The 26,786-nt window shown below is 41.8% G+C and overlaps 1 protein-coding gene across 3 annotated transcripts in view; it reads right to left on the minus strand.

The window, feature by feature from the left end:
- KIF14 (kinesin family member 14) overlaps positions 1-26,786 on the minus strand; it is a 180,296-nt gene that overhangs the window by 41,243 nt on the left and 112,267 nt on the right. For all 3 annotated transcript variants that reach the window (XM_030207054.1, XM_030207053.1, XM_030207056.1), the window contains 5 exons: positions 25,932-26,025; positions 24,283-24,415; positions 23,567-23,667; positions 3,326-3,420; positions 506-730 (listed from right to left, as the gene is read on the minus strand). In XM_030207054.1, coding sequence (XP_030062914.1) covers positions 506-730; positions 3,326-3,420; positions 23,567-23,667; positions 24,283-24,415; positions 25,932-26,025 — 648 coding nt within the window. The remainder of the gene's footprint in view (positions 1-505; positions 731-3,325; positions 3,421-23,566; positions 23,668-24,282; positions 24,416-25,931; positions 26,026-26,786) is intronic.

Genomic DNA, 26,786 nt, shown 5'->3' on the forward strand with positions numbered 1-26,786 from the left:
CCACCAAATGCATCTTCTTGATATTCCCCTTCATCCTCCAGAAGCTCTTCACTCGCCTTACTTATTAGCACACTATATAGTAATACATCCAAGAGGTTCAGGTCCGCAACAGAGGTCATACAGGATCAGCAGTATTTGTTCCTGGTTGACAGTAGGTTCCCAAATCAAGAGTTCAGACAGCTGTATCTCGAGTGAAGGTAGCCAGGAGTACTGGTCTACACACTAAGGCTAAGTACTATAGGACATGTAGTCCAAAAGGCTGTCTCAGCTTCTAAATTACTTATCCCAGCATGCTTAGCAACCTTTATTTTTGGGAGAGAAATTGATATTTTAATATTTTGGCAATTTAACAGCAAGAAAACATGTGCCAAACAATACTAATATTGAGTCCGACTTAACATGTTCTCCCCATGAAATTCAACAAAGAGAAAAGAAGCCTCAGTAAATCAAGCACTTAACTTGCATATCTGCCAATTAATAGAGCGGAGCAGTACCTATTACTTACAGTTCTCATGACTGTCCTCATCCTGCTGCTCATATGCCTTGTAAATCGCACTTACTCCAGTATGAACAATGAGCAAGGAGGCAATCAAGCTATCTGCTACACTTGTCTCCTCAGTGTAACTCGTTCCAAGTATCTTCAGTGCAGAACCAATCAAATCTTTACAAATTCCAGGTAAAAAGGCTTCTGAAGAATCTGAGCAAACACTGCTGGATTTATTCATTAACCCTGTTTTAATTTGGAGAAAAAAATATAATGTATCTATAAATCAGAATTATTTTGAGTGTGTGTGTGTGTCAAACTGAACAAGTGAAACATGCAAACCACCTGTATTTGCTTGTATCAAAGTATTTGAAGGCCTAGTCTGCAATAACTAAAAATGAGGGTATAATGACAAAGAATATACAAAAAGTTTACAAAAATGATTAAGTGTTCAAATTTCAATTAGGGTAGATCTGTAGTCCAGATAAGGAACCTAAATATGCTGGTTCAGTTCTCGAGAGCGTACCCTACTACTCAAGACAAAATGGCATAAAGGCAGCACATCTGGGAAGTCTCATTTAAAAAGCAAATCAAAGTTTGCTACTGCAGTTTAAGCCAAGCAAGACTTTTAGCTGATTCCAGTTAGGAATCAAAGCAACCACCCTCAAATCCCTTGTGCATCTCCTCTTGCCACAACATATACAAAATTTCTGGAGCAGATGAGCGCCAAAAACGTGGCACTAAAAGAAGTGCAACTTATAATTCTAGGCTATAATTAAAAGAAAAATTAATGAAACTTTTGCAACAATTTTACTCAGAAATGTAACTGCAGAACAAATTTTGTTTATTGCTTTTTTGAACAAGGACTGTAAAAATACCATCATCATCTAGCCTGGTAATATAATATTAAAACAAACAAACTCTGCAATTAAACCCACAGGCTACAGCCAATCTAACCAGCTTTATCCTAGCATCTGTAGAGCAGCAATAATAGTTATATTTCCTTTTAACAGGGTTGGGGTTTTTTTGGTTTTTTTTTTTGCTGCTTGAACAGTCACTAGGGAAGTTGTGGTTATCTTAGACAGGCCTGGTCAGTGGCAGAAGCAGTAGTGAAGCAAGAATGCTGTAGTTCTGCTAGTGTCCGTACCAAAGTACAAGTTATCCTATACTTTACAATATACTTTCAGCAACTCTGCTAGAAGTTAAAGCCTCTTTATCTCCAAGCACACTGGTTAAGTTGTACCTTCATAGCCTGTTTGAAAAGCAGCCTAATGGTTAGAGCAGTGGGCTGACAACCAGGGGAATATGGTTTAAGTCCCACTGCAGCTCCTTAAGATTCTGGGCAATGTATAATTATTTGACAGCCCAGGCCTGAGACTTTGGTTCAGGATCCAAAATGATCCTTACAGGCCTTTAGCCATAATTTGAACTCTGAAGTTCCAGCAAGCTCATGCAGCAAAATTAGAGAGGAGCTAGGGTGCAAAAACCTCAAAAACAGGACACAGATGGCTTCACAGGAAACAAAGGCCAGGTGCAAGGGAATTGCACAAGTTTGTGGTTAAAGCTAAGATTTGAAGCTATTCATTAGCATAGCCAATCAGTGTTAACCATGACATTAACATAGATCCAATCAGATGTGCTTTCTGTCATATTACCCATATCCTGAGTAAACCTATAAAAATCAGCGTACTTCCTGCTTCAAGTTAGAGAGAGGGGCGGTCTCTACTCTCTCTCCAGGGGAAACCAATAAGGCACAACAGAATTGGCAAATTACCCAATTGCTTTCCCATGTATACCTTTGAGTGGTAAAATATATCACACAAGAATAAGACCCAGATAGCACCTGTTTGCAGCTGGGATACTATATTCCTATAGCCAATTGATTGTACATGCCACTTGCATATTCTTTGGTGTCTTTGGTAAGTAAATAAATTTATAACCTTTAGAACTATACTATCACTCCTCTTTATTAATATCTGTTAATAATCCCTTGGTTTGGTTAAAGAATAAGTGCACCATTCTATCCAGTGATGGAGTCAGTTTTGGGATGCAATCAGCCTTCTCAGGATTCTCTCTGGTATTAGACAGCTGAACTGCAGTACCAGGCAGAGCCTAGGGGACACTGAACCCCAGAATAATTCATTGGTGACCACAACGTGATTTGAACACAATAACTGAATTTTTGTCAGAGGGGATCTCCGTTCAACTAAAATTCAGTTAAATTCAGCAAGTCATGCCTCTAGTACAAACGTAAGATTGTGAGCCATCCAAGGAGAGAAAAATACCTACTGTATCTGAGCATATAGTGCTTTACTAGCTTTTGTACTTACATGTGAAAAATTAATTTCATACTTCACTGTCAGCATTATCATCTTAAACTTCAAATAAAAAAAAAGGGACGACAAAAAAAACACATGCCAATGATTCTTATGTTTTTCAAATTGTGGGAGGGCAATTTTCAAATGATTTTACCCAGCTACCTAGATAAAACTAGGAGCTGAAAACTGCCCTCTCCCATCTGCAAGTAAAAGTATCCATGCTGTTTCAAAGTGCAGGTACTTGTACACATGGTACAAAAAGGCAGGTCTGGGGTGAGGGTAAAGCTGATAGACAACATGCTGGGATTTAAATCTGCAGTACTCATATACGATTTCTACAGTGCTATCAGCCAGCCCAAAATTTTCAAAGAGAAATATGCAACACATTTCCCCTTTGAAAATTCACTGCAGACCTATGAGTAAAAAGTACCCCTGGATCCACAAGCCCCCATATCAAATTTTTTTAAAATGACTCGGTAACATTTTAAAATAAGCTGAATCCAGTTAACTGGTTGGTCTTTACCTCCTGAATGTGATGTCTGAAGAGACTGAATGGGGTGAACCCTTATTTCATACAAACATCCAGATATTCTCCGGTTCTTCAACAGACTTCTGCTCCTGAAATATAGAACACCCCTCAATTATAAATGAATATATATTCTTTATTTACTTTCTGGGGATAGGGATACATTTTAATAAATTTTTTCTAAACATTAATCCATTGTAATTTCTTCTAATAGTACTAGTGAATTCTCCCTCAAACCACCATTAAAACATTCTAGTTTTCACCTCACTTACCTCTGGATAGGATTCTAATCCATGTTTAGCTTAACACCTGAGTTTTATTCATTAGTTAGGTTACTTTTTTTTTTTCTAAATCTTAATACAAATACAAATGCAAAAGTGAAATCAATTTCAAAGTGCATCTCATTTGCATTTCAGCCATATTTTATGAACAGCATTTAACTCAAAAGGAAAACTTCATGTGACGCTAAGCTGCCTTGTCTCTATTTCCCCATTTCTGTGCTCCTCACTAGAGATTTATGTAGGTTTCTGTTTAAACTACTACTACTACTACTATTTAGCATTTCTATAGCGCTACAAAGCGTACGCAGCGCTGCACAAACATAGAAGAAAGACAGTCCCTGCTCAAAAAGCTTACAATCTAGTAGACAAAAAATAAAGCAAACAAATCAATTAATGTGTAGAGGAAAGAGGAGAGGAGGGTAGGTGGAGGCGAGAGGAAAGTGGAGAGGAGGGTAGGTGGAGGCGAGTGGATACAAGTGGTTACGAGTCAAAAGCAATGTTAAAGAGGTGGGCTTTCAATCTAGATTTAAAGATGGTCAAGGATGGGGCAAGACGTAGGGGCTCAGGAAGTCTATTCCAGGCATAGAGCGCAGCAAGACAGAAGGAGCGAAGTCTGGAGTTGGCAGTAGCGGAGAAGGGAACAGATAAGAAGGATTTATCCAGGGAACGGAGTGCACGGGAAGGGGTGTAGGGAAGGACGAGTGTGGAGAGATACTGGGGAGCAGCAGAGTGAGTACATTTATAGGTTAGTAGAAGAAGTTTGAACAGGATGCAAAAACGGATAGGGAGCCAGTGAAGCGACTTGAGGAGAGGGGTAGTATGAGTAAAGCGACCCTGGCGGAAGACGAGACGGGCAGCAGAGTTTTGAACCGACTGGAGAGGGGAGAGGTGACTAAGTGGGAGGCCAGCAAGAAGCAGATTGCAGTAGTCTAAACGAGAGGTGACAAGGGTGTGGATGAGGGTTTTGGTAGAGTGCTCAGAAAGAAAGGGGCGGATTTTATGGATGTTGTAAAGAAAGAAACGACAGGTCTTGGCGGTCTGCTGGATATGAGCAGTGAAGGAGAGAAAAGAGTCAAAGATAACCCCGAGGTTTCGAGCTGAGGAGACAGGGAGAATGAGAGCCATCAACAGAAATAGAAAATGGGGGGAGCGGGGAGGTGGGTTTGGGGGGAAAAATGAGAAGCTCGGTTTTGGTCATATTTAATTTCAGGTGGCGTTGAGACATCCAGACAGCAATGTCAGACAAGCACGCTGAAACTTTGGTTTGGATGCAAGGTGAGATATCAGGGGTAGAAAGATAGATTTGGGAGTCATCAGCATAGAGATGGTAGGAAAAGCCATGGGATGAGATTAATGAACCAAGGGAAGAAGTGTAGATAGAAAAGAGGAGGGGACCAAGAACAGAACCCTGAGGTACGCCGACAGGCAGAGGGATAGAAGTAGAAGAGGATCCACCAGAGTGAACACTAAAGGTGCGGAGGGAGAGGTAGGAAGAGAACCAGGAAAGGACAGAGCCCTGGAATCCAAGTGAAGACTGGGTATCGAGAAGTATGCTGTGATCAACAGTGTCAAAAGCAGCGGAAAGATCAAGAAGAATGAGGATGGAATATTGACCTCTGGATTTAGCCAGTAGTAGGTCATTGGAGACTTTAGTAAGCGCAGTTTCGATTGAGTGGAGAGGGCGAAAACCAGATTGTAGTGGGTCAAGAATAGCATGTGAGGAGAGAAAATCAAGGCAGCGGCGGTGAACAGCACGCTCAAGTAATTTGGAGAGAAAGGGAAGGAGGGAGATGGGTCGGTAATTAGAGGGACAAGTAGGGTCGAGTGAAGGCTTCTTAAGGAGAGGTGTGACCACAGCATGTTTAAAGGCAGCAGGGACAGTCGCAGTGGAAAGTGAGAGGTTGAGAATGTGACAGATAAAAGGAATAAGAGCAGGAGAGATGGCATTAAGAAGGTGGGTGGGAATGGGATCAGAGGAACAGGTGGTACATTTTGAGGAAGAAAGGAGAAGTGTAGTTTCCTCAATAGTAACTTCAGGAAAGGAGGAAAGGGAATGAGGGGAAGGAGAGAGAGGGGAACGGACTAGTGGAGTGAGAGGTGGCGAGGTAGAGAATGCAAGGTTTATCTTTTGAACCTTGTCGTGAAAGAATTCAGCAAGGGTCTGAGGAGATAATGAAGGAGGAGTTGGGGGAGGGGGCACCTTGAGGAGAGAGTTCAATGTGGTGAAGAGAAGTAGAGGGTTAGATCCAAGAGAGTTAGTCAGTTGGATATAAACTCTGAAGCTGCAACTGATGTGGAAGGAATCAGGAACCCATATAAGATAGGTTCCATTCGCTTGGATAAATAAGCACAGCCCTTAGCTGGGTGGTGGCTCTAACCAAAAAAACATACATCTCAGCTCATTGTTTCAGAGTTACATTAAGAGTGTAGGGGAAGAAAATCCACCCTCTCCCCCAATGGCAAGCCCGTTTGAGCACATGGTTTTCTCCTTTTAAAATACGTGCATTCTGCTAATATTTAGTTCTTATAATTTATTTGATTATTGTTTTTCCGCAAACTAGTTTATAAGCAAGACCATGTTGTGTTATATTACATGATTCTTCTACTTCGCAAATAGTATTTATAGTTCTATGCAGATCACATAACACCACAACAGGACCAATCCTCCCGAACTTAACAATAATATTTAACCACACAATTAAGTTTACAATTAAGAGTATTTTAGAAATAAGTAGGTTTTAAGAGTCTTGCAAAATATTAGGTAGTTTGGTATGCAGCAAACCGATGATGGCAGTGAATTCCATAAATAGGCACCTGATAGTACCAAGAAGAATTAAAGATTTTGAGTTTCTTAACCTCTTTAGATGATGGAAAATGGAGTAACATTTGATGCGAGTCTTACTAAATTTGCCAGCAGAAAGAAGTGCTGCCCAATCAACTAAATATAATGGAGCTTCACCATATAAAATCCGAAAAACTAGAGAGCATAATTTAAATTAGACTCTAGCCTGAATAGGCAACCAATGTAACTTTCTCAGCAATGGGGAAACAGAATCTAAGCACTGGAAAAAATATATCACCAACTGCAATCAACCCATTAAAGTTATAGAACAGCTCGTGTAAATAACATTACAGTAATCTAATCTGGACAAGACCATAGCCTGCACTAGCAGCCTAAAGTTTTCTGGCTCAAAATATTTTCGTGTCGATTTGATTTTTTTTTTTTTTTAGCACATAGAAGGACTTACTAATCACAGATTTAACTTGATTGAAAAATGTCAGAGCAATCCACATCTACACCTAGAATTCTTGAATATGAATCCAACATGAAAATATTAGTACCTATTGAAAAATGTTGAGAATTCTATAGCATCTGATGGACCAATCCACAAAAATTTAGTTTTCTCAGGGTTCAAATTTTAATTGATTATTCAGAATCCAATTTTCAATTGTTTGTACACAAAGTAATATTGTGTAAGGTAGTCAACCAACTGGGAACAGCATTAAATCATCATCTGCATAGATTCAACATGGAACTTTACATTTTTCCAGAATTACACCTAAGGGCTAGAGTAGGATATTGAATAATGATGGATACAAGGGTAAACCCTGTGGACCTCCACAGCCCAGGCTCCAGCTATCATAAAAAATACCATCCTTGTATACTTTATAAGTACAGGTTCCTAAAAATTTCTCAAACCAAGCTAACATCCTATTACTAATTCTGATGCTATTCAACCTGGTTAGCAAGATGTTATGATCGGCCAGGTTGAACACAAAGGATAGTTCAAATTGAATCACTATAGCTTTAAATCCTTGACTTAATAATGATATTTTACCATGTCTGATGATTGAAGCTGCTACTACTGTCTCTGAACTGTGATTTTTACAGAACCCTGGCAGATGGATGTAAGATGGTTTTTTCCAATAAATAATCGTCAAGTTGTTTGCAGACAAAGCCTTCTATGATCTTGGTGAACAGTGGAATAGATGCCACTGGGCAACAATTATTTAAAGGTAAACACAAATTGCCATTTAGATTCTTTGGGAAAGGTGTTAAAACAATCTATCTACCATTATCTGGAAATCTGCCTTCTAACAAGTATTGGGAGAACCAAGCTGTTAGAGAAGTCAAATGCATTATTCAACAAATACCCTAGACAAGGGTCTAAGCTACAATTAAATTTAGTATATCTTTTCATTAGTGATTTTATAACAACAGGAGCCATAGGTTCAAAATTGCACCATAACCTGTCCACAGGAACACCATTCATGTAATTTGCTAGCATGAAATCATCTAATATTTTAACCTACATTTGTCTCAGAATAATTGCCACCTTGTCTCCAAAGTAGTGAGCCAAGATGGAAGCAAAGGGTAAAATAATACCCTTTTCAAGTCAAGTTAGTAACATTAAAAAGGTTATTGACCAATTGAAATAACTTATCAATGTCCAACTGATTATCCCCCATCTGATTAGAATAAAACTTGGGGTTTTTTTGGTAATCATTTGTTCATAAAATAAAAATCTTTCCTGGGATATAGATCTTCTCCAAACTTGTTTGCTTTTTCTGCAATTTTTTTTTAATTAAAAGTTCAAACCATTTCTCCGACTCATGTTATTTTAATTTTATATAAAGCTATGTTATTAAGTATTTCTGAAACATGATCATGCCAGTTAAACAAATCATTTGGAGAAATGGTAGCAATCAGACCCTGTAGTTTGGTCGAGAACAAGTTAACATCTCTCCTACCTCTTGTTCTCCTTAAATCTTTTAGATTACATTTTTTAGCACCTTGTTCTCACCAATAAATAGTAAAATCAAGTAAAAAATGGTCAATCCATGGTAACATGGTACAATTAAAAGATAAGCTAAAATCCTGTAAATTAACATAAGACATTGTGAAAACATCTAAAGTGTGATCCTTATTATGTGACCTAGATACATGGGGATGATCAAAGCCAAGGACATTAAAAAAAAAAAATCAAGAAACTCCTGAACTTGAGTATCTAATGTATTTTCAAGGTGAAAATTAACATCTCCTTGGCGTAACATTGCAGCTCCCATGCCCTCTTATGGCTGGAATTAACTCAAAAAATCTTCGAGTCAACTGGATATCATACACCATGCTTACAACCCCAAATTTCATTCCTCAAATAGAAAAGATCGCTTTAAATTGAAGATTAAATTGATTGTGCATTCATTCTTTTTTTTTTTATAATATTTGTTTTATTGACAAGAAAAACGCATTATCACATTACTTGGGTGCAACAGTTACATATAAATGCAGAGAAAAATACAGTGACAATACAATGCAAAATGCATCTGACATGATAACAGATTTGGTAACAGTGAGTGCCTGCCCAACCAAATTGAAGCAACACAAAAAGAGTCTATCACGTCCAGGCACTCAGACATGTGTGTGATGTGACATTCCCTCTTGTTATTTTTATTTTTTCCCCTAGACTTCCCCCCCCCTTACCCTTGAGGCTAAGTCCCAACCCCGCTGAGTTCATTTACACTGAGTCAATGTGTATTGCCCTATGCACAGGATGGCTGCAACAATCATTCATAACTCCTTTTCCACACAGTATGACTTGGTGGGGGACGCTCCCAGTTGTAATCAAAGTGCCCTCCCCCTTACCATCCTGCCATCTGTTTCATACTAGCATACCATTTAATAAGAGGAGGGGGAGGACTTATCCACCCAATGTTGCAAGATTACTTTTTTAGCCAGTACTAGAGATAAGAGGATAAACCGACATTGGTAGATAAGACAACCCCTGGGAAGCCAAATCTGAGTCCATGCCCAAAAGTAGAACCCTGTAATTCCATTCCACAGACTGATCTGCAACTTCTTCCAAGTGAGCTAGCACCCCTCTCCAAAAAGACTGCAACACAGGGCATTCCAAAAAGTGGTGTACTATAGTGCCCTTGTTATTCACACATTTGTCACAATCCTCTGAGTCCCATTGCCTTGCCTCTGCTTCGAGTAAGATAAGCATGATGTAAAATCTTTAAGCTGAATTTCGTGGAGACCCACATTTGGAGTTATCTTGTAAACCAACTCAAAGCACCTCGCGAGTTCCTGGATCGAGACCCCCCCCATTCCCATCATGGCACTCCACTTTTCTGCCAGTAGGGCAAAAAATTTTGCGGGATTCCACACTTTCCCCAAACGATACCAGGGTGAAACTAATGCAAAACCGTATTGACAAAAAAGCTCTCCAGGACGGCAACCCAGCAGTGCCGCCCCGCAGAGAAAAACAACCATTCTTCATTTGTACACATGACAACAGTGCTACAGTGGAAGCCTAAGGTCCCCTTAACCTCTTTCTCTTACTCCTCCCAAAAGACCCCAATTCCTCCCTCCCTCCCATCCTAGCACCCCATCCTTCCACCCCTTTGCACATCTTTCCCTCTTGTCTATTTCCATTATAGCCTCTGCAAACCATTTATGCCCCCCTTTCATCCCCTCATACAATCCCACACTCACCCCCACATATAACCCTACATAGCTGAACAGAATCTCCAGATCCAAAGTCGGGTACCCCCGTTGTTCCATACCTCCGTCTACTCCGATTGCAACCCGTCCCCCGTCCCCCCATTTCCCCGCACTCATTCCCAGGAACAGAAAGCATCCTCCCCCCTCCCCTACTAAGCAATCAATTCAACCAAACAACACAATCAACAAACAAGCCCCCCCTATGAGAGAACCAAACACTACTAGGCATGAAATAACTTTGAGTAGTGTCAATGCAATCAAATTCCAAAGCAGACCGTAATAACATACAGAAGAAGCTTCCACCTTACTCTCACTCCAAATAGGTTCAGGCAGTTCAGGCAGCCGGAGTTGATCTACTGCGCTCGTAGCGTGTCCAGCACGTATCTCAGGGTAGAGACTCACTTTCCACTGCAAATAAGGCATGCGCGCCTTCCGATCACGTGTGTGCATCGCCGCGAACATCACAGCGGGGCTCGCTCTGTATTATTTCTACCATCCACCCAGGCCAAAAACTAGTTAATCAAAAGCATCAACAAAACACTTTGCTCCTTCCACTGTGTCCATAACTGCAGGCTAATTGTTATTCTGCCATGTGGGTGAGCAGATAGGCAAACCAGAACACTCCTGGGCCCCCGCATCCAGGAACTCACAGCACTTCCGCGGCCCTCTCTCGATCATTTGGAAGTTTCTCCAAAGCAGCTTGTAGTTCCTCTACCTTTGTCAGAGTTAAAGTTATGGGTAATCCGCACCCTACCCGGGTATTGGAATGCAAATTTAATTCCCTTCTCAAACAGCTTAGAGCAGTATGGTGCTAGCAACTTCCTCTGCTCCATGACTCTGGCAGAGAAGTCCTGGAATAGCAACAGCCGCTTTCCCTAAATTCCACCAAGCACTATTTCTTGTACTGCTCAAGTATTTTAGCTTTAATAGCATAGTTCAAATACCTTGTGATGACCGGCCTCGGCCTTCCAGTTTCCTCCTTTCTCGGACCAACGCAGTGTATCTGTTCCACCTGAACCTGGCCTACCTCCGAAGGAAGGCCCAGTTGGCCGGGCAACCAGTTCTCCGCCATGTCTTTCAGCTCATTGTCAGGGACGGATTCGGGGACACCGATGATCCTAATGTTGTTCCGTCTCCCCCTGTTCTCCTGATCTTCCATTCTGTATAATAGCGTACGGATCCGCATTTCTAGGTCTCCTATTCGCCCCTCTGCTGATGCCAAGTGATCCTCCCGGGCGGACAGCCATTCCTCCATGTGCTGGATTCTGGTCGCACGGCTGGCGATGCAGTCCTTTATTTCATCCGTGACTGCGTGTAGTTTAGCTAACTTATCGCCTAATAGCTGTGACATGTGCCTCACGGATACCTGCACAATGTCTTCATGCATCATAGCTGAGTCCAGACGCTGTTGGGGCGGGGATGGCAATGCCATCTTGTTTTTCACTGTGCTTCCTTTCTCCTTCCCCGATCACACCAGCATTCCATTTTCCTGAGCCCTTTAAAAGCATATCATCAGCCGCTATTCACTCTCAAGAACCTCATAAAACTTTTAAGTAGTGTTATTGAGCCATTTTCATCAGTTTAAATGAAAAAAAAAACAAGTCGAGGGGAGGGGCGCTGAGCTAGCAGGTGTCCACTCAGTCCACTGGCATCACGTGACCCCCCCCCCCCCCCCCAAATTGTGTATTCATTCTTTGCTCCAAAATCTTTGCACATTTTGCTCCATTCCCTAGTATTAAGTCAGCTAGACTACCATAAAGACCTTTCTCAGGGCTTGTACTCAACCAAACTGAAGCAGCTACAACTTACCCAGGCCAAACAGCTGCAGCAATTACAATTCATTTAAAGCACAGCATCTTGCCTGTTACTGACCAAGAAAAGTAGTGATCTTATGACATCTGTTACCAGTGGCCTCTTCGAGTGAATTTAAAATTCTGAGTTTATAGAATTTTGAACCTGAGTGGCCTTATGTGACCAAGGAACTAACTGTGCTTATACTCCCCAGTCAGGTACCTTCAGACTTCCCAGCAAGCATTGTTATTACTCATCAGAGCTCCATAGTTGAGGTCACAACTATGGAGCTTAGTCCCATTTGATATTTGAGCTGAGACCGATTGTGAAGAAACAGTGTGTTTCAAGCCTGTTAAATGTATTGTATACTTTCCTGTCTTAATTCTGAACTGTATTTCTCTAGTTTGGCCAGCAGGTGGTGCATGTTTATGCTTAAAGCTGTTACAGAGGACTGACCTTTCTTTCTTAGTTAGCACACAGATAAAGGAAGTGCCTGTAGTGATGTAACCCATTTTTATTTGAAACTTGACTGTTCTGGGCTCTGATTGGCCTGGAGTTTGAAACCACCCAACAGATGCTGGCTGCTGCTTCAGTTTCAGCATGGGAGAAGAGCATGAGAGCTCTTTGCTGAAGCCCTGTAAAAAAAACAGTTATATTTGATAACTGGTGAACAGCTGTTATGTCCTGATCTCAAGTACTTTTTAGTTTGTGTTATAATTGATCCATATTTCAGTTACCTGTTATTGTGTGCTGATTGTACTTCTTTTGGATCATTGTTCTTTTTTTTTTTTTTTTAAGAGAACAAACATAATTGTTTGTTTGCCCTGCCTGTCTGGACTGATAAAGAATCCTGGTAGTTTGTGTGTTGGATCCGAGAGTTTTCTTGGAACTGTGGAACCACTGGGAGTGTGGCTCCAGTACCATAGAAATCACTGGGGATAATTTGAGAGTGGGAGTCTCGCACAGAGGCAGTTGTGACTCAAGTCGGTGGGAAGCGGGTGCTAGTGTAGAGCACAAGTGGCAGGTGCAGGCTGACCTGAGCTGTGCTTGGGATACACCCTCTGGCCACTGGGTAACCCTGGGCAGGTTGCTAGGCATTTCGTGACACCGATTACTTTCATTTTCATGAAAACCTTAAGGCTTGAATGTTGAGGAGGATTTTTTTTAATTTCAGTAACAAAACAAGTACATTATACTTCTATGGCAATAATAAGATGGATATAAAACCATGTTCAAAGAATAAAGATTCCCGACATTTGTTCAGCCCTCAAATATGGGGCATAACCATTGATAATTCAAAGCTTTTTCAAAGAAAATTTTAGGACAAAATACACAGAACATACATACAAGTTTATAGTTGCCTATTTTGTATGTGGGAAGAATAATCCAAATCATAGTTACCTCATGCTAGGGCCAACGTAGACAATACACTGAAATCTTCTGCCCAGTGTGCGACGACGGCAAAAAAAAACAAACAGGATGCTAGGAATTATTAGGAAAGGGATGGTAAATAAGACCAAAAATATTATAATGCCTCTATCGCTCCATGGAGTGACCTCGCCTCAATTCTGGTTGCTGTATCTCAAACAAATACAAGCTACAGTGGCAGTAGAAAATGTTCAAAGAAGGGCCACCAAAATGATAAAGGTGATGGAACTCCTCTCATATGAAAAAAAGCTAAAGAGTTTAGGGCTCTTCAGCTTGGAAAAGACAGCCGAGGGGGAATATGATCGATGTTTACAAAATCCTGAGTGGAGTAGAACGGGTTAAAGAATCAATTTTTCACTTTCAAAAAGTACAAAGACCAGGGAACGCTCAATTAAATTACATGGAAATACTTTTAAAACAAATAGGAGGAAAGTGAAGGTACTTACCTGTAGAAGCATTCTCCTAGGACAGCAGGCCTTATATTCTCACATATGGGTAACGCGATCCCGCGTTGTCCTGTCAAGAGCTTATGACAAGCTGAAAAGAGCTCTATGGAGCGCAGGACACGTTCCACCGCGAGAGTGCCTTCTTGTGATGACAAGAGTGCAGTTACTGTAGTGCAATACTACAGCAGCCTTTCCCAAATCCAGTCCTGGAGTACCCCTTGCCAGTCAAATTTTCAGATATCCACAATGAATATGAATTTGATTTGCATACACTGCCTCCAGTATATGCAAATCCCTTTCATGCATAGTCATTGTGGATATTCTGAAAACCTGACCGGCAAGGGATATTCCAGGACCAGACAAGCAGGCCTAATATTCTCAAATATGGGTAATCCCTAGCTACCAGGCTCACCGAAAACAATCACTATTGGTCATTTGGGCCCCACCAACAGCAAGGACAACAGAGATCAACCTGAAACCATATACAACCATGTGAGTACATCCTGGAACAGAAGAAAAGAGTCCTAGGGGGGTGGAGCTGGAGTCTAGATCCCAGATTCTGCAATACTGTCTGTCCAAACCGACTGTTGCGTCAGGTATCTTGCTCAAGGCAGTAGTGCGATGTGAATGTGTGGACTAAAGACCACGTTGCAGTCTTGCAAATTTCATCAATGGAGGCAGACTGCAAGTGGGCTACCGACACAGCCATGGCTCTGACATTGTGAGCCTTGACATGGCCTTCCAGGGTCAGTCCAGCCTGTTCATAAGTGAAAGAAATGCAATCTGCCAGCCAATTAGAGATTGTGCTTTCCCCACCGATGGCAACCCCCATCCTGTTGGGATTAAAAGAAACAAGGTTGGACAATCTGTGGAGCTTAGCCCACTTCATTAATTTTTCAAAGTTATTGGGGGTGCTAAACCCAATGGAAATTACCTCTCCCTGAAAACAGTCAAGGAGTTTATTCAATATTGGAGGGGTGCTCAGAGACAGGCTTACCCACAGATCTGGCTCCTATGGGCCAATGTTCGCTTGCAGTCCAAGATGTGCAAGGTGTTCTCGCCAGAATGGACATGAGGTTGGGGAAAGAATGAAACTCAGACACCACCTTAGGTAGGAACTTCAGGTGCATACGGAAGACTACTCTGTTGTGATGAAAGCTTAGAATAAGGTGCATCCATCACCAAGACATGAAGCTCACTGACCCTGCGAGACGAAGTAACAGCCACCAAGAAAATGACCTTCCAGGTCAAGTACTTCAGATGACAGGAAACCAGTAGCTCGAAAGCTTTCATCAGCTGGGTGAAAATGACACTGAGGTCTGTAGGGGTATTTACCTGAGATCTCACCTTTGCTGGTTTGGGCCTATACAAGCCGGAACCATTCTTCTAACAAAATGGATTCTGAAGCCTTGTGACCTGAATTCATCTGTAACTATTAGAATCCAGCTTGCTTGCAATGGAAAAGTACTGCTGAGCATTGCAAAGTTTTCCTCATCCAAAGACATATTTGTTGCAAGCTGGCACCCGTTATCTCCCTGGGAAGCTTAGAGGAGAAGAACACCCATGGCAAAAAAGAATGGAATGATACAGAGAATTTGCCTGCTGTTGATAACCGCTTCATGGTTATAACAAAGGGTTCTGCATGACTATGTTGGACATAGGACATGGTGTGTGTGTGTGATTGGTCCACAGTTATCAGCTGACCCTAAGATACCTAAGGTTTGGACTGAAGAAAGTATTAGTTAGTTGATGGAAGACCAAAGGAGGAAAAACCAGAAGGAAGAACACCAGAGGATTTGCCAGTGAACAGAAAGCTCTAAAGAGAGCAAGAGACTATTTTCCTAACCAGTGAACTGCATGCCTTGTAACAAACTCAAGGTTAGCTCAACTTTCACATCAGACCTCATCAGACTGTACCCTTTTGCATTCAAAAATACAATTCTTGAACCTATTCCTGGGAGGCTCGCTGACACTTCAGCTCGAGTGAGGAAAAATCTGCTTCTCTACCATTGGGAGTCTTTGACAGTCTCTTGTTAAATTGTACAGCGCTGCGTAACCCTAGTAGCGCTCTAGAAATGTTAAGTAGTAGTAGTAGTAGTAGATTCAGGATTTATTACCTATAGATGGGGATAGTGAGTCCTTAGTTTATCTGAGACAGGATTTTTGGTCTGTGTAGTATTCAGCTAATCACTGTGTTTTGCATATGACGTGTGATAAGTTCTCATAAGGATTATTAGGATATCAGTTGTACTGTTCTAATCTCTTCTGTAGTTAGTCTCAGGATTATCAGATTGTATTATCTATTTTGGTGTTAATCTATTTTTATAGCAGGTTATTTATGTAATTTTGCTTGGCACTTTGCTTCAGAATATTATATATTTTCTTTACCTAATAAATATATATTTAATCTGTGCCTATGGTTTCCTTTTTCCAGCTCGGCTAGCTAGTTTTACTAGGTATTAGAGGTCAAATCACCAGCAGTATAGCTGTTTAGCTGTGTTCTGAGCCATATAAGTATTTCTAGTAATTACCTACAGGTCCCATGACACAGGTGGAGGTTTGACAGAGGGCTTTGACAACAGCAAACCTCTCATGAAGCGAACAACTAGAGGATGTCCAGAAATATGTTTATCCTCTACATGTTAATGGTAAGCACTAATTGCCCTGAAGTGAACCCTTATGAGTTGGTTTGGAGACCAGACTCGGAGAGGTGCAGAAGGTATTCAAGCAGGGTGTATGTAGGACATGAAATGGGATCTAAGGTCTTGCCCTCGCACCAGAGAGCAAACCTCCTCCATTTAAAAGAGTAACGCCTCTTGGTGGAATTTTTTCTGGAAGCCAGCAAGACCCAGAGACACCCTCTGGCAGACCCAAGGAAGCAAATTCTAGGCTCTCCACATCCAGGCCATGAGGGCCAGAGACTAGATGTTGGGATGAAGAAGAGACCCATCATTCTGCGTGATGAGGGTCAGAAAAACCACTACGATCTCTATGGTTCTGGAGGAAATGCCAGAACTAGATCTGTCGAGGCCAGTAAGGAGTGATCAGGATTAGAAAGTTGCACAGGGTTAGAAATCTAACCCGTCCCCGTGGAGAAAGTAACCCGTCTCCGCCTCAGGTAATTTCCTCCATCCTAGCCCCCCCCCCCCCCCCCCGGGTCTGGCCTGCCCTTGCCGTGCCACAGTCACCTTGACCCCCTCCCAAGAAAGCCAGATTCTATAAGCAGTAAAATTACTAGTAAAAGTAACAATCTTCTTCCATACTGTAAATATAAAATTAAGATACACATATCTATGAGCAGAATGTCCTCCTCTCCTCTCCATCCCCTTCTATCCCATGTGTTCTATTTCCACAATTCCCTTCACCACTCCTCCATGTATGTCCCCCTTACCAATCTTTTTTTCCCTCTTCCCTCCACCCACCCACCCACACTCCCTCCACCCTTTTTACCAACGAGGTTAGATAAAACAGGAGACAGGGTGAGCCTATCTAGCCCGTTATATGGGCTGGAGCCAGGAAGCAGAGATTGACACCACACTCGTTCACCCAAAACAATAGCAAACACTATTGAAAACAATAGCAAAAAAGATTATTAGAAATAAGGGACTTTTTTTCACATTTATATCACACATTATCCCAAATTCTGATTCAATATAGCTACATTTGAAAATACAGTGCGACAGAATAATAATAGAACTCAATTATATCATGGGAGCAAGTAAATGGATATGTCTGAAACATTTAACAAAGTTGAGATTAGTATATACCTGACTGGGCATATAAAAAAAAAAAAGGTAAGTGCGTTTTTATAATATACCACTGCAATCCACAAAAGGAGCAAGTTCCCACATGCCATCTTTTTTTCTTTTGATGTAGGTACAGGGGGGAAAAAAAAAAAAGATTTTAAATACTCCCAGGTTTCAACCTAATTCATGTTTAATGTGAGATATAAATGCCATAAATAAGTAAATAGACAGAAACTCTGAATGTTGAGCACCTGATTCTCACAACGTCTGCCTGTTTAGCGGCCCTTTACCAGGAGAAAAAAAAACAGGAGTGGCCTAGTGGTTAGGGTGGTGGACTTTGGTCCTGGGGAACTGAGGAACTGAGTTCGATTCCCACTTCAGGCACAGGCAGCTCCTTGCGACTCTGGGCAAGTCACTTAACCCTCCATTGTCCCATGTAAGCCGCATTGAGCCTGCCATGAGTGGGAAAGCGTGGGGTACAAATGTAACAAAAAATTTAAAAAAAAAATCTCTGCACAAATATAACAATACTAGGGTATCCCTTTAACCAGCTCCACCAAATGACAACACTGATTAAGATTTATATTCAAATCATATTTTATTGCATAGCACATGACAATACACCAAACAGATTCTGATTAAGATTTATAACAAATTACTACTCTACCTATAAAAAAGTTATTCTATTATACCTCCTCTGTGTACAATCCATATGCACAAGCCAGCATGTTTGAAAATCTAAGTGAGATTAAATAAAAATTCCACCAACAATAAAGAACAATGTGGATAAAGAAGCTCATAGGTCTGCTTGCTTGCTTTGAGTGCAGAGGGATCCAGCTGTATTGAGGAAGGGGGGTAGCAGATTTAAACAAAAAAATAATAAAAAATAAAGGTTAACAGTACCCTCCCACCCACATATTCCAGACCTCCTCTGAGCCGCAGAGCACCCTCCAAGCACATACCTCAAGCCATCCTGGTGGTCTAGTGGATTCTTCAGAGCAGGAAAGATCTCCAGTCTTTCCTGTCTGCTGCCCCTCTTGCTGCCGAATCTTCTTTAAAATGGCTGCTGAGACTTCCAGCGGCTGCCTCGCAAGATTTCAACAGACGTCTTACGAAGCCGCTGCTGGACATCTCGACAGCCATTTTAAAAAAGCACTGCCGCAGCAAGAGGGTCAGCGGCAGCAGGCAGGAAAGACTGGGGATCTTTCCTGCCCCGAAGAATCCACTAGACCACCAAGGTGGCTTGAGGTATGTGCCTGGAGGGCACCCCGAGGCTCAGGGAAGCAGAGACAAAGCACAGATCACCATGCATTTCCTGGGTCCATCCCCGCAGACCTAAAGGGTATCCCCACAGAACTAGAAGGGATCCCCGTGGGATTCCTGCAATCCCCAGTCCTGTGCAGCTCTCTAATCAGGATCATGGTCCCACAGTCTTGCTTGAGTTTCAACAAAGTCTTCCCCACAAGAGATATGGGAAGTCCTGTCCTCCAATGAAGGACGAACGCATCCAACACTAGGTGTGTTGTGGCCCTCAAACAGAATTGAGGGACCTTGTGATTGATGTGAATGGCAAAGAAATCCACTGAGGGGATGCCCCACACTCGGAAGATCTTGGGGGCAATGCCCATGTTGAGAGACCACTCATGCGGTTGCATGACCCTGCTCAGTCTGTCGGCCAGGCTGTTTTTGGCCATGAGAGTCTGTGCATTGCTATACTTTGGGCAGAGATTCTGGTCATAGAATTGGCCAAGAACTTACAACATGCCTTCTGCTGCTTGGCCAATTGGCAAAGCAACTTGGCCTGCTCCGGAGGGAGAGAATCAGCCAAATCTAGCATCTTGCGCACCAGTCCCACAAGTAAACACTCATGAAGAGCTGGTATGATTGTAAACATGACACAAGCATACAGGCTCAAAACATCTTCCGCCCAAAAGAGTCCAAGGTTCTGGATTCTCTGCCTGAGGGCGCCAAAGCATAGTCCCTAGAACTCTTGGCCCTCTTGAAGGCAGATTCAACCACAAAGGAGTGATGAGGCAACTGAGGCTTATGAAACCCAAGGATGCTGTGAATCCAGTACATCGTATCGATCTTCTTAGGCAGTACCAGGTCAGAGGGGACTCCCAGTTCCACACAAGAATGTCCTGCAGGATCTTGTGCAGTGATACAGTCACAGCCCTTTCTAGGAAGATACTCGTAGACCTTGAGCATCTTGGCCCTGGGCTCATCCTTTACCTCCAAAGGAAATGGAATGGCAGTTACCATTTCCTTGACAAAAGAGGGAAAGGAAAGGCTCTCAGGAGAAGACTATTTCCTTTCCTGTAGAGGGGAGGGGATGCCATAGGACTCATCCTCCAAGAAGTACCGTGGATCCTCTTCGGACTCCCATGAGCGTTCCTCATCGGTATCAGTCAAAAAGTCCTCATGGGAGGGCTGAGACCAAGCCTACCTCGACGAAGAGGAATGATGTCCTCTAGAGGGGCGTCGAGAATTCGGCTCCCACCTCGACACTGGTGAAGCTCCGTTCTTGGGTGGAAGTCGATACTGGCATTGGAGGCCACACTGCAGGTTGAGGACCAAGTGAGGCCACAACAGGATGCATGGTAGGCGCAAGCACTCCCCGATGCCGATGCAATCCATTACAAGAAGCCAGCCAGCAGCTTAGGGAGCAAGGCTCGGATGCACTCATCAAGGACAAACACTGGGAAAGGCTGGGGTGTCGGTTCAGAGACAGACTCCAGAAGCACTGGGGTCGAGGTGGGAGGCTGGTCCTGGCTGCTTGGAGACCACCGCACTGGCACCTCTTGTATGGAGGAGGAGAGGTCCTCCCGACGCCAATTCTCGTGTGCTGAATCCCTCAGCACCCTATAGCTCCCAGCACATTGTGTTGAGGGGGAATCGATGGCTATGCTTCTCAAACTTCACCCAAAGCTGGTCATCGAGGCTCTTCTGTGCCGATGTTGAATCCTCACATCGCTTCAGTGTCAGGTCCAACGCAGGCTGGTCCCGGGGGCCCTGCACTGCTGTCAGCATTGAGGCAGGTAGAGATCCATTCGACGCACGACTGCTCCCAGTGTCCACAAGTCTAGCAGCCATACGTACCAATGCTCCCGATTCTAATGTAATACCCAACGTCGATGCAGACATCGATTCCGATGCAGACATCGATTCCGATGCAGACGTTGACGATTCAGCCTGAGCTCCAAAAATTCTCACTGAGCAGATGATACAAAACTGGGTCCTTTTCTTCATACAAAGACACAGGACACAGTTAGGAGGACTATGATCAGGCCCAAGGCACTGAAGACACCAAGAATGGGTGTCCTTAGCAGAGATGTTCCGATTACACCACGTACAGCGCTTGAAGCCACTGTGAACTTGCCAAATCAAAAAGTAATGGTGCCACAAAAAAGGGGCAAGGCACCAGAAAAAAATAAAAGAACAGGAGAACCGGACTGAAGTCAAGGCCTAAAAGCGGCCTGATGATGCGTAAAACAAAAATTAAAAGCGGAAAAATTAGAAAACTAATACAAAGGAAGAGGATAAGAGAACCCGAACAAGGGCACACAAAATCGCTGCAAAACAAAAATCACCACAAAGGCACCAAAAAAGCTCTTCCAGACTAAGCTGCGAAGAGCAGCAGCAAAACACAACCACTCCTCACCTCGGTAAGAGAGAGAACTGCAGTAATTGCGCTCTCGCAGCATGAAGGAAGGCACGCATGCAAGCACAGTGGAGCGTGTCTCATGTTCTACAGAGCTCTTTTCAGCTTATCATAAGCTCCAGACTGGGCAATGCAGGATCAATTACCCATGTGTGAGAATACATAGACCCTGCTTGTGAGAAATATTTTTTCACTCAAAGATTAGTTAAGCTCTGGAACTTGTTGCCGGAAGATGTAGTAACAGCAGTTGGCGTATCTGGGTTTTAAAAAGGTTTGGACAAGCTCCTGGAGGAAAAGTCCATAGTCTGTTATTGAGATGGACATGGGGGGAGCTACTGCTTGCCCTGGGATTGGTAGCATGGAATGTTGCTACTAATTGGGTTTCTGCCAGGTACTTGTGACCTGTATTGGCCATTGTAGGAAGAAGGACACTAGGTTAGATGGACCATTAGTCTGACCCAATATGGCTATTATGTTCTTCTGTCTTTAAAAATTTCACCCAATCAAACCAAAAACTAGCCACAGAACATAAGACTAAATCCAAAACAACAATACTGCGACAGAACACAGACAAACATGGTTTAATGGGACAGCATAGGCTCAGCAGAGGGAAGTCCTGCCTCACCAATTTGCTTCACTTCTTTGAAGGCGTGAATAAACATGTGGATAAAGATGAGCTGGTTGATGTAGTGCACCTAAATTTTCAGAAAACTTTTGATTTAAGTTCTTCATGAGAGACTCCTGGTGTGGATTAGGACTTGGTTATTGGACAGAAAACAGAGGGTAGAGTAAAATGGTCATTTCTCTCAATGCAGGAGGATGAACAGCGGAGTGCCCCAGGGATTTGTATTGGGACCGGTGTTATTTAACATATTTATAAATGATATGGAAATCAAAACGAGTGAGGTGATTAAATTTGCAGATGATACAAAACTATTCAAGGTTGTTAAAACATGTGCGGACTGCGAAATATTTGCAGGAAGACTTTAGGAAACTGGAAGACTGAGCATCCAAATGGCAGATGAAATTTAATGTAGACAAATGCAAGGTGATGCACACTGGAAAGAATAATCCGAATCATAAAGATCTAGGTGTCATTGTAGATAATACGCTGAAATCTTCTGCTCAGTGTGCGGTGGCGGCCAAAATACTAAACAGGATGCTAGAAATTATTAGAAAAGGAATGGTGAGTAAGACCAAAAATACTATAATGCCTTTGTATCGCTCCATGGTACAACAGCACCTTCAGTATTGCATTCAGTTCTCAAAAAAGATATAGCAGAATTAGGAAACGTTCAAAGAAGAGTGACCAAAATGATAAAGGGGATGGAACTCCTCTCATATGAGGAAAGGCTAAAGAAGTTAGGACTCTTCAGCTTGGAAAAGACACGGATGATGGGAGATATGATTGAGGTCTACAAAATTCTGACTGGTGTAGAACAAGTAGAACTAAATCAATTTTTTACTTGTTCCAAAAGTACAAAGACTAGAGGACACTTGAGAAAGCTCTGAACTCTTTGATGGAGGATGTAGTAACAGCGGTTAGCGTATCTGGGTTTAAAAAAGGTTTGGACAAATTCTTGGAGAAAAGGTCTATGGTCTGCTATTGAGAAAGACATGTGGAAACAACTGTATGCCCTGGGATTGGTAGCATGGAATGTTGCTGCTAATTAGGTTTCTGCCAAGTACTTATGATGGCTACTGTTTGGAAAACAGGATACTGGGTTAGATGACGTTGGTCTGACCCAGTATGGCTACTCTTATGTTCTTATGATACTATATAACCAGTGCTACAAAAACTAGAGGAAAAGGCCTCAAAGGTCTGCGGTACTCAATGAAAGTTCATGACAATTTAGTACTCAGACATCAACTTCATCACTGGCCAGAAAAACCTCCAAAAAAATTCTCATTTCAATTTCTTTTTCTTTCTTTTTACGAAATCAGTGTTCCACAAAAACACAATATCAACTCGTGTATTACAATTTCCAGGAGCAATAGATAAGTGCCATATTGCTCATGGAAATATTTTAATACACAAGTTGATAACATGTTTTTATTGAACACTGATTCCTAAAAAGAAAAATTTGAAATGAAAAATAAATTTTGGATGTTTTTCTGGTCAGTGTACAGCGCTGTAGAAGTGATTAGTAGTAGTAGTGCCCAACAGCTGCACCCATAAAGTCACGTACCCAAAGTACACACTAGAACTACAGATAATCTCATAAACAGAAAGTCCAGCTTCACACAACAAGGAAGGCAAACATGGTTCCCTAAATCATCTCTGTGAACCTAAGAGAGAAACTTTGCGTAAAACATCCACAAAGTACAATAGAAATATACTATGGTTAGGATAAAGGAAAAACAATGAAAATGATTTTACCTTCTTCGGGAAATAGATGAAATAGATGTATTTGTTATTTCAGGTTCCCACTCATCAGCAGGATCATAAAAGACATCATCATCTTTGCTACTGGTATTATTCTAAAGGAGGAATAACATGCACTTCCTTAAGTGGGACATTAAGAAAAGTGGATGCCACAAAAATACCTTTTACAGGTAAATACAGACGTTTTACAAATCACACCTCTGTATTCAACTAGCAATTACCAGCCCCAACCTCCCGTTTCTACTCATGGGTTGGAAGATACAGAGACAGGGAATGCTAGAATGGTACAGCTCCCAATTCAGTTTCGAAATCTCCAGCCCCCACCTGCCTAGAAGCTAGAGCAATCTCTTCTGTCTGGGAGCAAGACTGTACAATCTCAGTCTAGCCAAGCAGCCAGAATCTTTCATTTTCTGAACCTAGGTCTATTTGGTAAAAAATTGACAACTGACCAAGAAAGCTAGTTAAATAAAAGTTTAACAATATTTGATGGATGGTATTGATTACTACTAAAGAATGCTGAGACAAATCTCAGTAGAAACACAGTGGAACTGCAGATAAGGGAAACAAGTGTTTTGTTCTTAATAGAAACCCTAAGGCTAATAATCCTCAATCCTTAATTAAGAGGTGCAAATACCACACCAGAAACCACCTTAGTTTAAGCCCAACACCGTGCTGTATTAAAGAGATTTTCCTCTCTAATTCTCACAGACCTCATACAGCTCCTTCATTGCAGCAAGTTTATTCTCAAACTTTTCCAAACTCCAAAAGGTTGAGATTCCTAGCCTGGTGTTTCGAACTTGCACAGAAGGCCCGACGATGTTTTCTTTATCAGATCTCTCATGCCTATTTATAAAAAAAAAGAAAAAAAAGTACCCACAATCAGAATTTAGTTGAAATAGAACAAATTAGAGACATTATTGTATGTATGCTGCTTCTACCCTCACCACCATATTGATCATAAGCATGTCTATTATAAAACAGGAACTGTTATACGCTAAGCTTTTTAGGGGCCCAAATGACAAGGAAATCATATGAAAAGTAGACAGGGATATTTTAAGATTTTTGTATAGCAGCTGGAATCACTCTAGCTTTTACCACATGCTCAGATGAGCAGTATGGTTTCTTATATCCACAGGTAGAACTAACAGCATCCTTCCTATTCAGAAATCGTTAGTTCATACCAAAAGGACCAGAAAAGGTCAAACTACTATGCAACCCTTTCCCCAAGAAACATACCAAAATCACTTTGGGCATTGCCTTTATTAAATACGAGTGAACGGTTAGTGTATAACTCAGTTTTAGAAATGAATTCACAGTATCCACAATTATCCCTACACACAAATGGATTCACAATAGCCACAATTACCCCTAGAGCTGGAACACTACACACTGAAGCTTAGATATGTATCAATGACAGACAGATCAACAGATGCAAGTATGCATCGCTAATGGAACATGTTGCCTTCTTACAAGTCCAGGACTCGACACAAGCCGCTTTTTTAGCAGTTTGTACTCACTGGAGTCCAAGCCTTTTTTGAAGTGCCTTTAGAGACTGATTATAAGGATTAACCCTTGATACAGACACTGAATATACCTACATCTGTCTAGTTTCACCAATATACATCCAATTTAAGTGACTCCTGAGGAAGGCCCTTGAGGGCCGAAACACGGCTCGTGTCAAGTCCTGGATGTTTAATAAAGTGCAAGTTTTCAGATCATCTGTTGTCCCCACTGCTTTCCGTCGCCCTTGTTGTGTTTGGCTTGTCTGCAGGGCTACAAGGGTTCCTGTTCTTCTGTTTTTCGGTGGTGCCCTCTTAAAAGTGCTAAAACAACTGCAACCAGCTACAGGCTCCCGCAACAACTCCACTGAAATCAACAAAGCTGCAACGAGATCCTACAGCCAACTTATTTTTGCTGGGTGAACAACAAGAGGTTCCATTTAAAGTGTGGGCCTATACAAGGAACAAGGCTAGTCAATTCAGATATGATAAGACAGCAAATGAGGAAGGGCAAGCACACCCACAACACTTCAGACTGGGACTGACTCTGGTCCACTATCAGGTTAGCTTTTATGGAGCTTACATTGCTATACACAAGCCATCTAAAACAAACATTTCTGGAGAATTCTTTAGGCTGTAACTGAACAGCATCTGTCTGTCTGATAATACTGTTTAACTGAAAGCATTCCAGCCACTGAATTTGTTGAAAGGAATGCTTCAAGAAAACAATACCCTTTAATAAAAAGGTGGCCTAACAAAGCTATATTTTTATTGAGGAAGGTAAGAGAGGGTAAGTATTCCAGAGCAGTTTTAAAAAAGGGGAAAAAAATAATTGTTAAAATAAGAAAGTAAATCCTTACCTACAGAAAACTGTATGTTTTCCTAACTTGTTACTGATGGTGTTGGCCTCCTGCATCATTACGGATAGTTTCATGGAATTCCAAGTGAGTTGAGCTAACAACAAATAGAGTTTAATCAGATACTATGAATTTGCAGGAAAAAAAAAAAAAAGTTAGGGGCCCTGTTTACTAAACTGCACTACAGTCGTGCTAGCATTTTTAGTGCATGCGCTAATGCTAGAGACACCCATAGGAATACATGGGTGTCTAGTGTTAGCATGCACTAAAAATGCTAGCACATCTTAGTAAACTGGGCCCTAGGTTTTTTTGTGTCTCAGGAATAGCATGTATTATTACAAAAAGAAACAAAAACACATCCCTGTCCAAGACTTCATAAGTACATAAGTATTGCTTCTAACCTTGGCCAATCCAGGTCACAAATACCTGGTAAGATCCCAAAAAAGTTCAATACATTTTATGCTGCTTATCCCAGAAATAAGTGGATTTTCTCCAAGTCATTTTAATAATAGTCTATGGACTTTTCCTTTAGAAAGTCGTCCAAACCTTTTTTAAACCCTGCTAAGCTAACCACCTTTACCACATTCTCTGGCAACAAATTCCAGTGCACTAAAGTTAGTTAGATTATCAGTGGCCCATCTAAAATTAACAGTAGGACTTCCTAAACCTACACTTGGGGCCCCACAGCCAGTCGGGTTTTTAGGATATCCACAAAACAATGCATGAGATAAAGTGTATGCATCATGCATATTCACTGTGAATATCCTAAAAACCCATCTGGCTTTGATGTCTCCAGGGCAGGTTTGGGTAGGCCTGAATTATACAATCTTATGACGTCAAGCTATAGAGCAGGGCTCA

Source organism: Microcaecilia unicolor, chromosome 6 (genome assembly GCF_901765095.1).
Source record: "Microcaecilia unicolor chromosome 6, aMicUni1.1, whole genome shotgun sequence".
NCBI classification, from domain to species: Eukaryota; Metazoa; Chordata; class Amphibia; order Gymnophiona; family Siphonopidae; genus Microcaecilia; species Microcaecilia unicolor.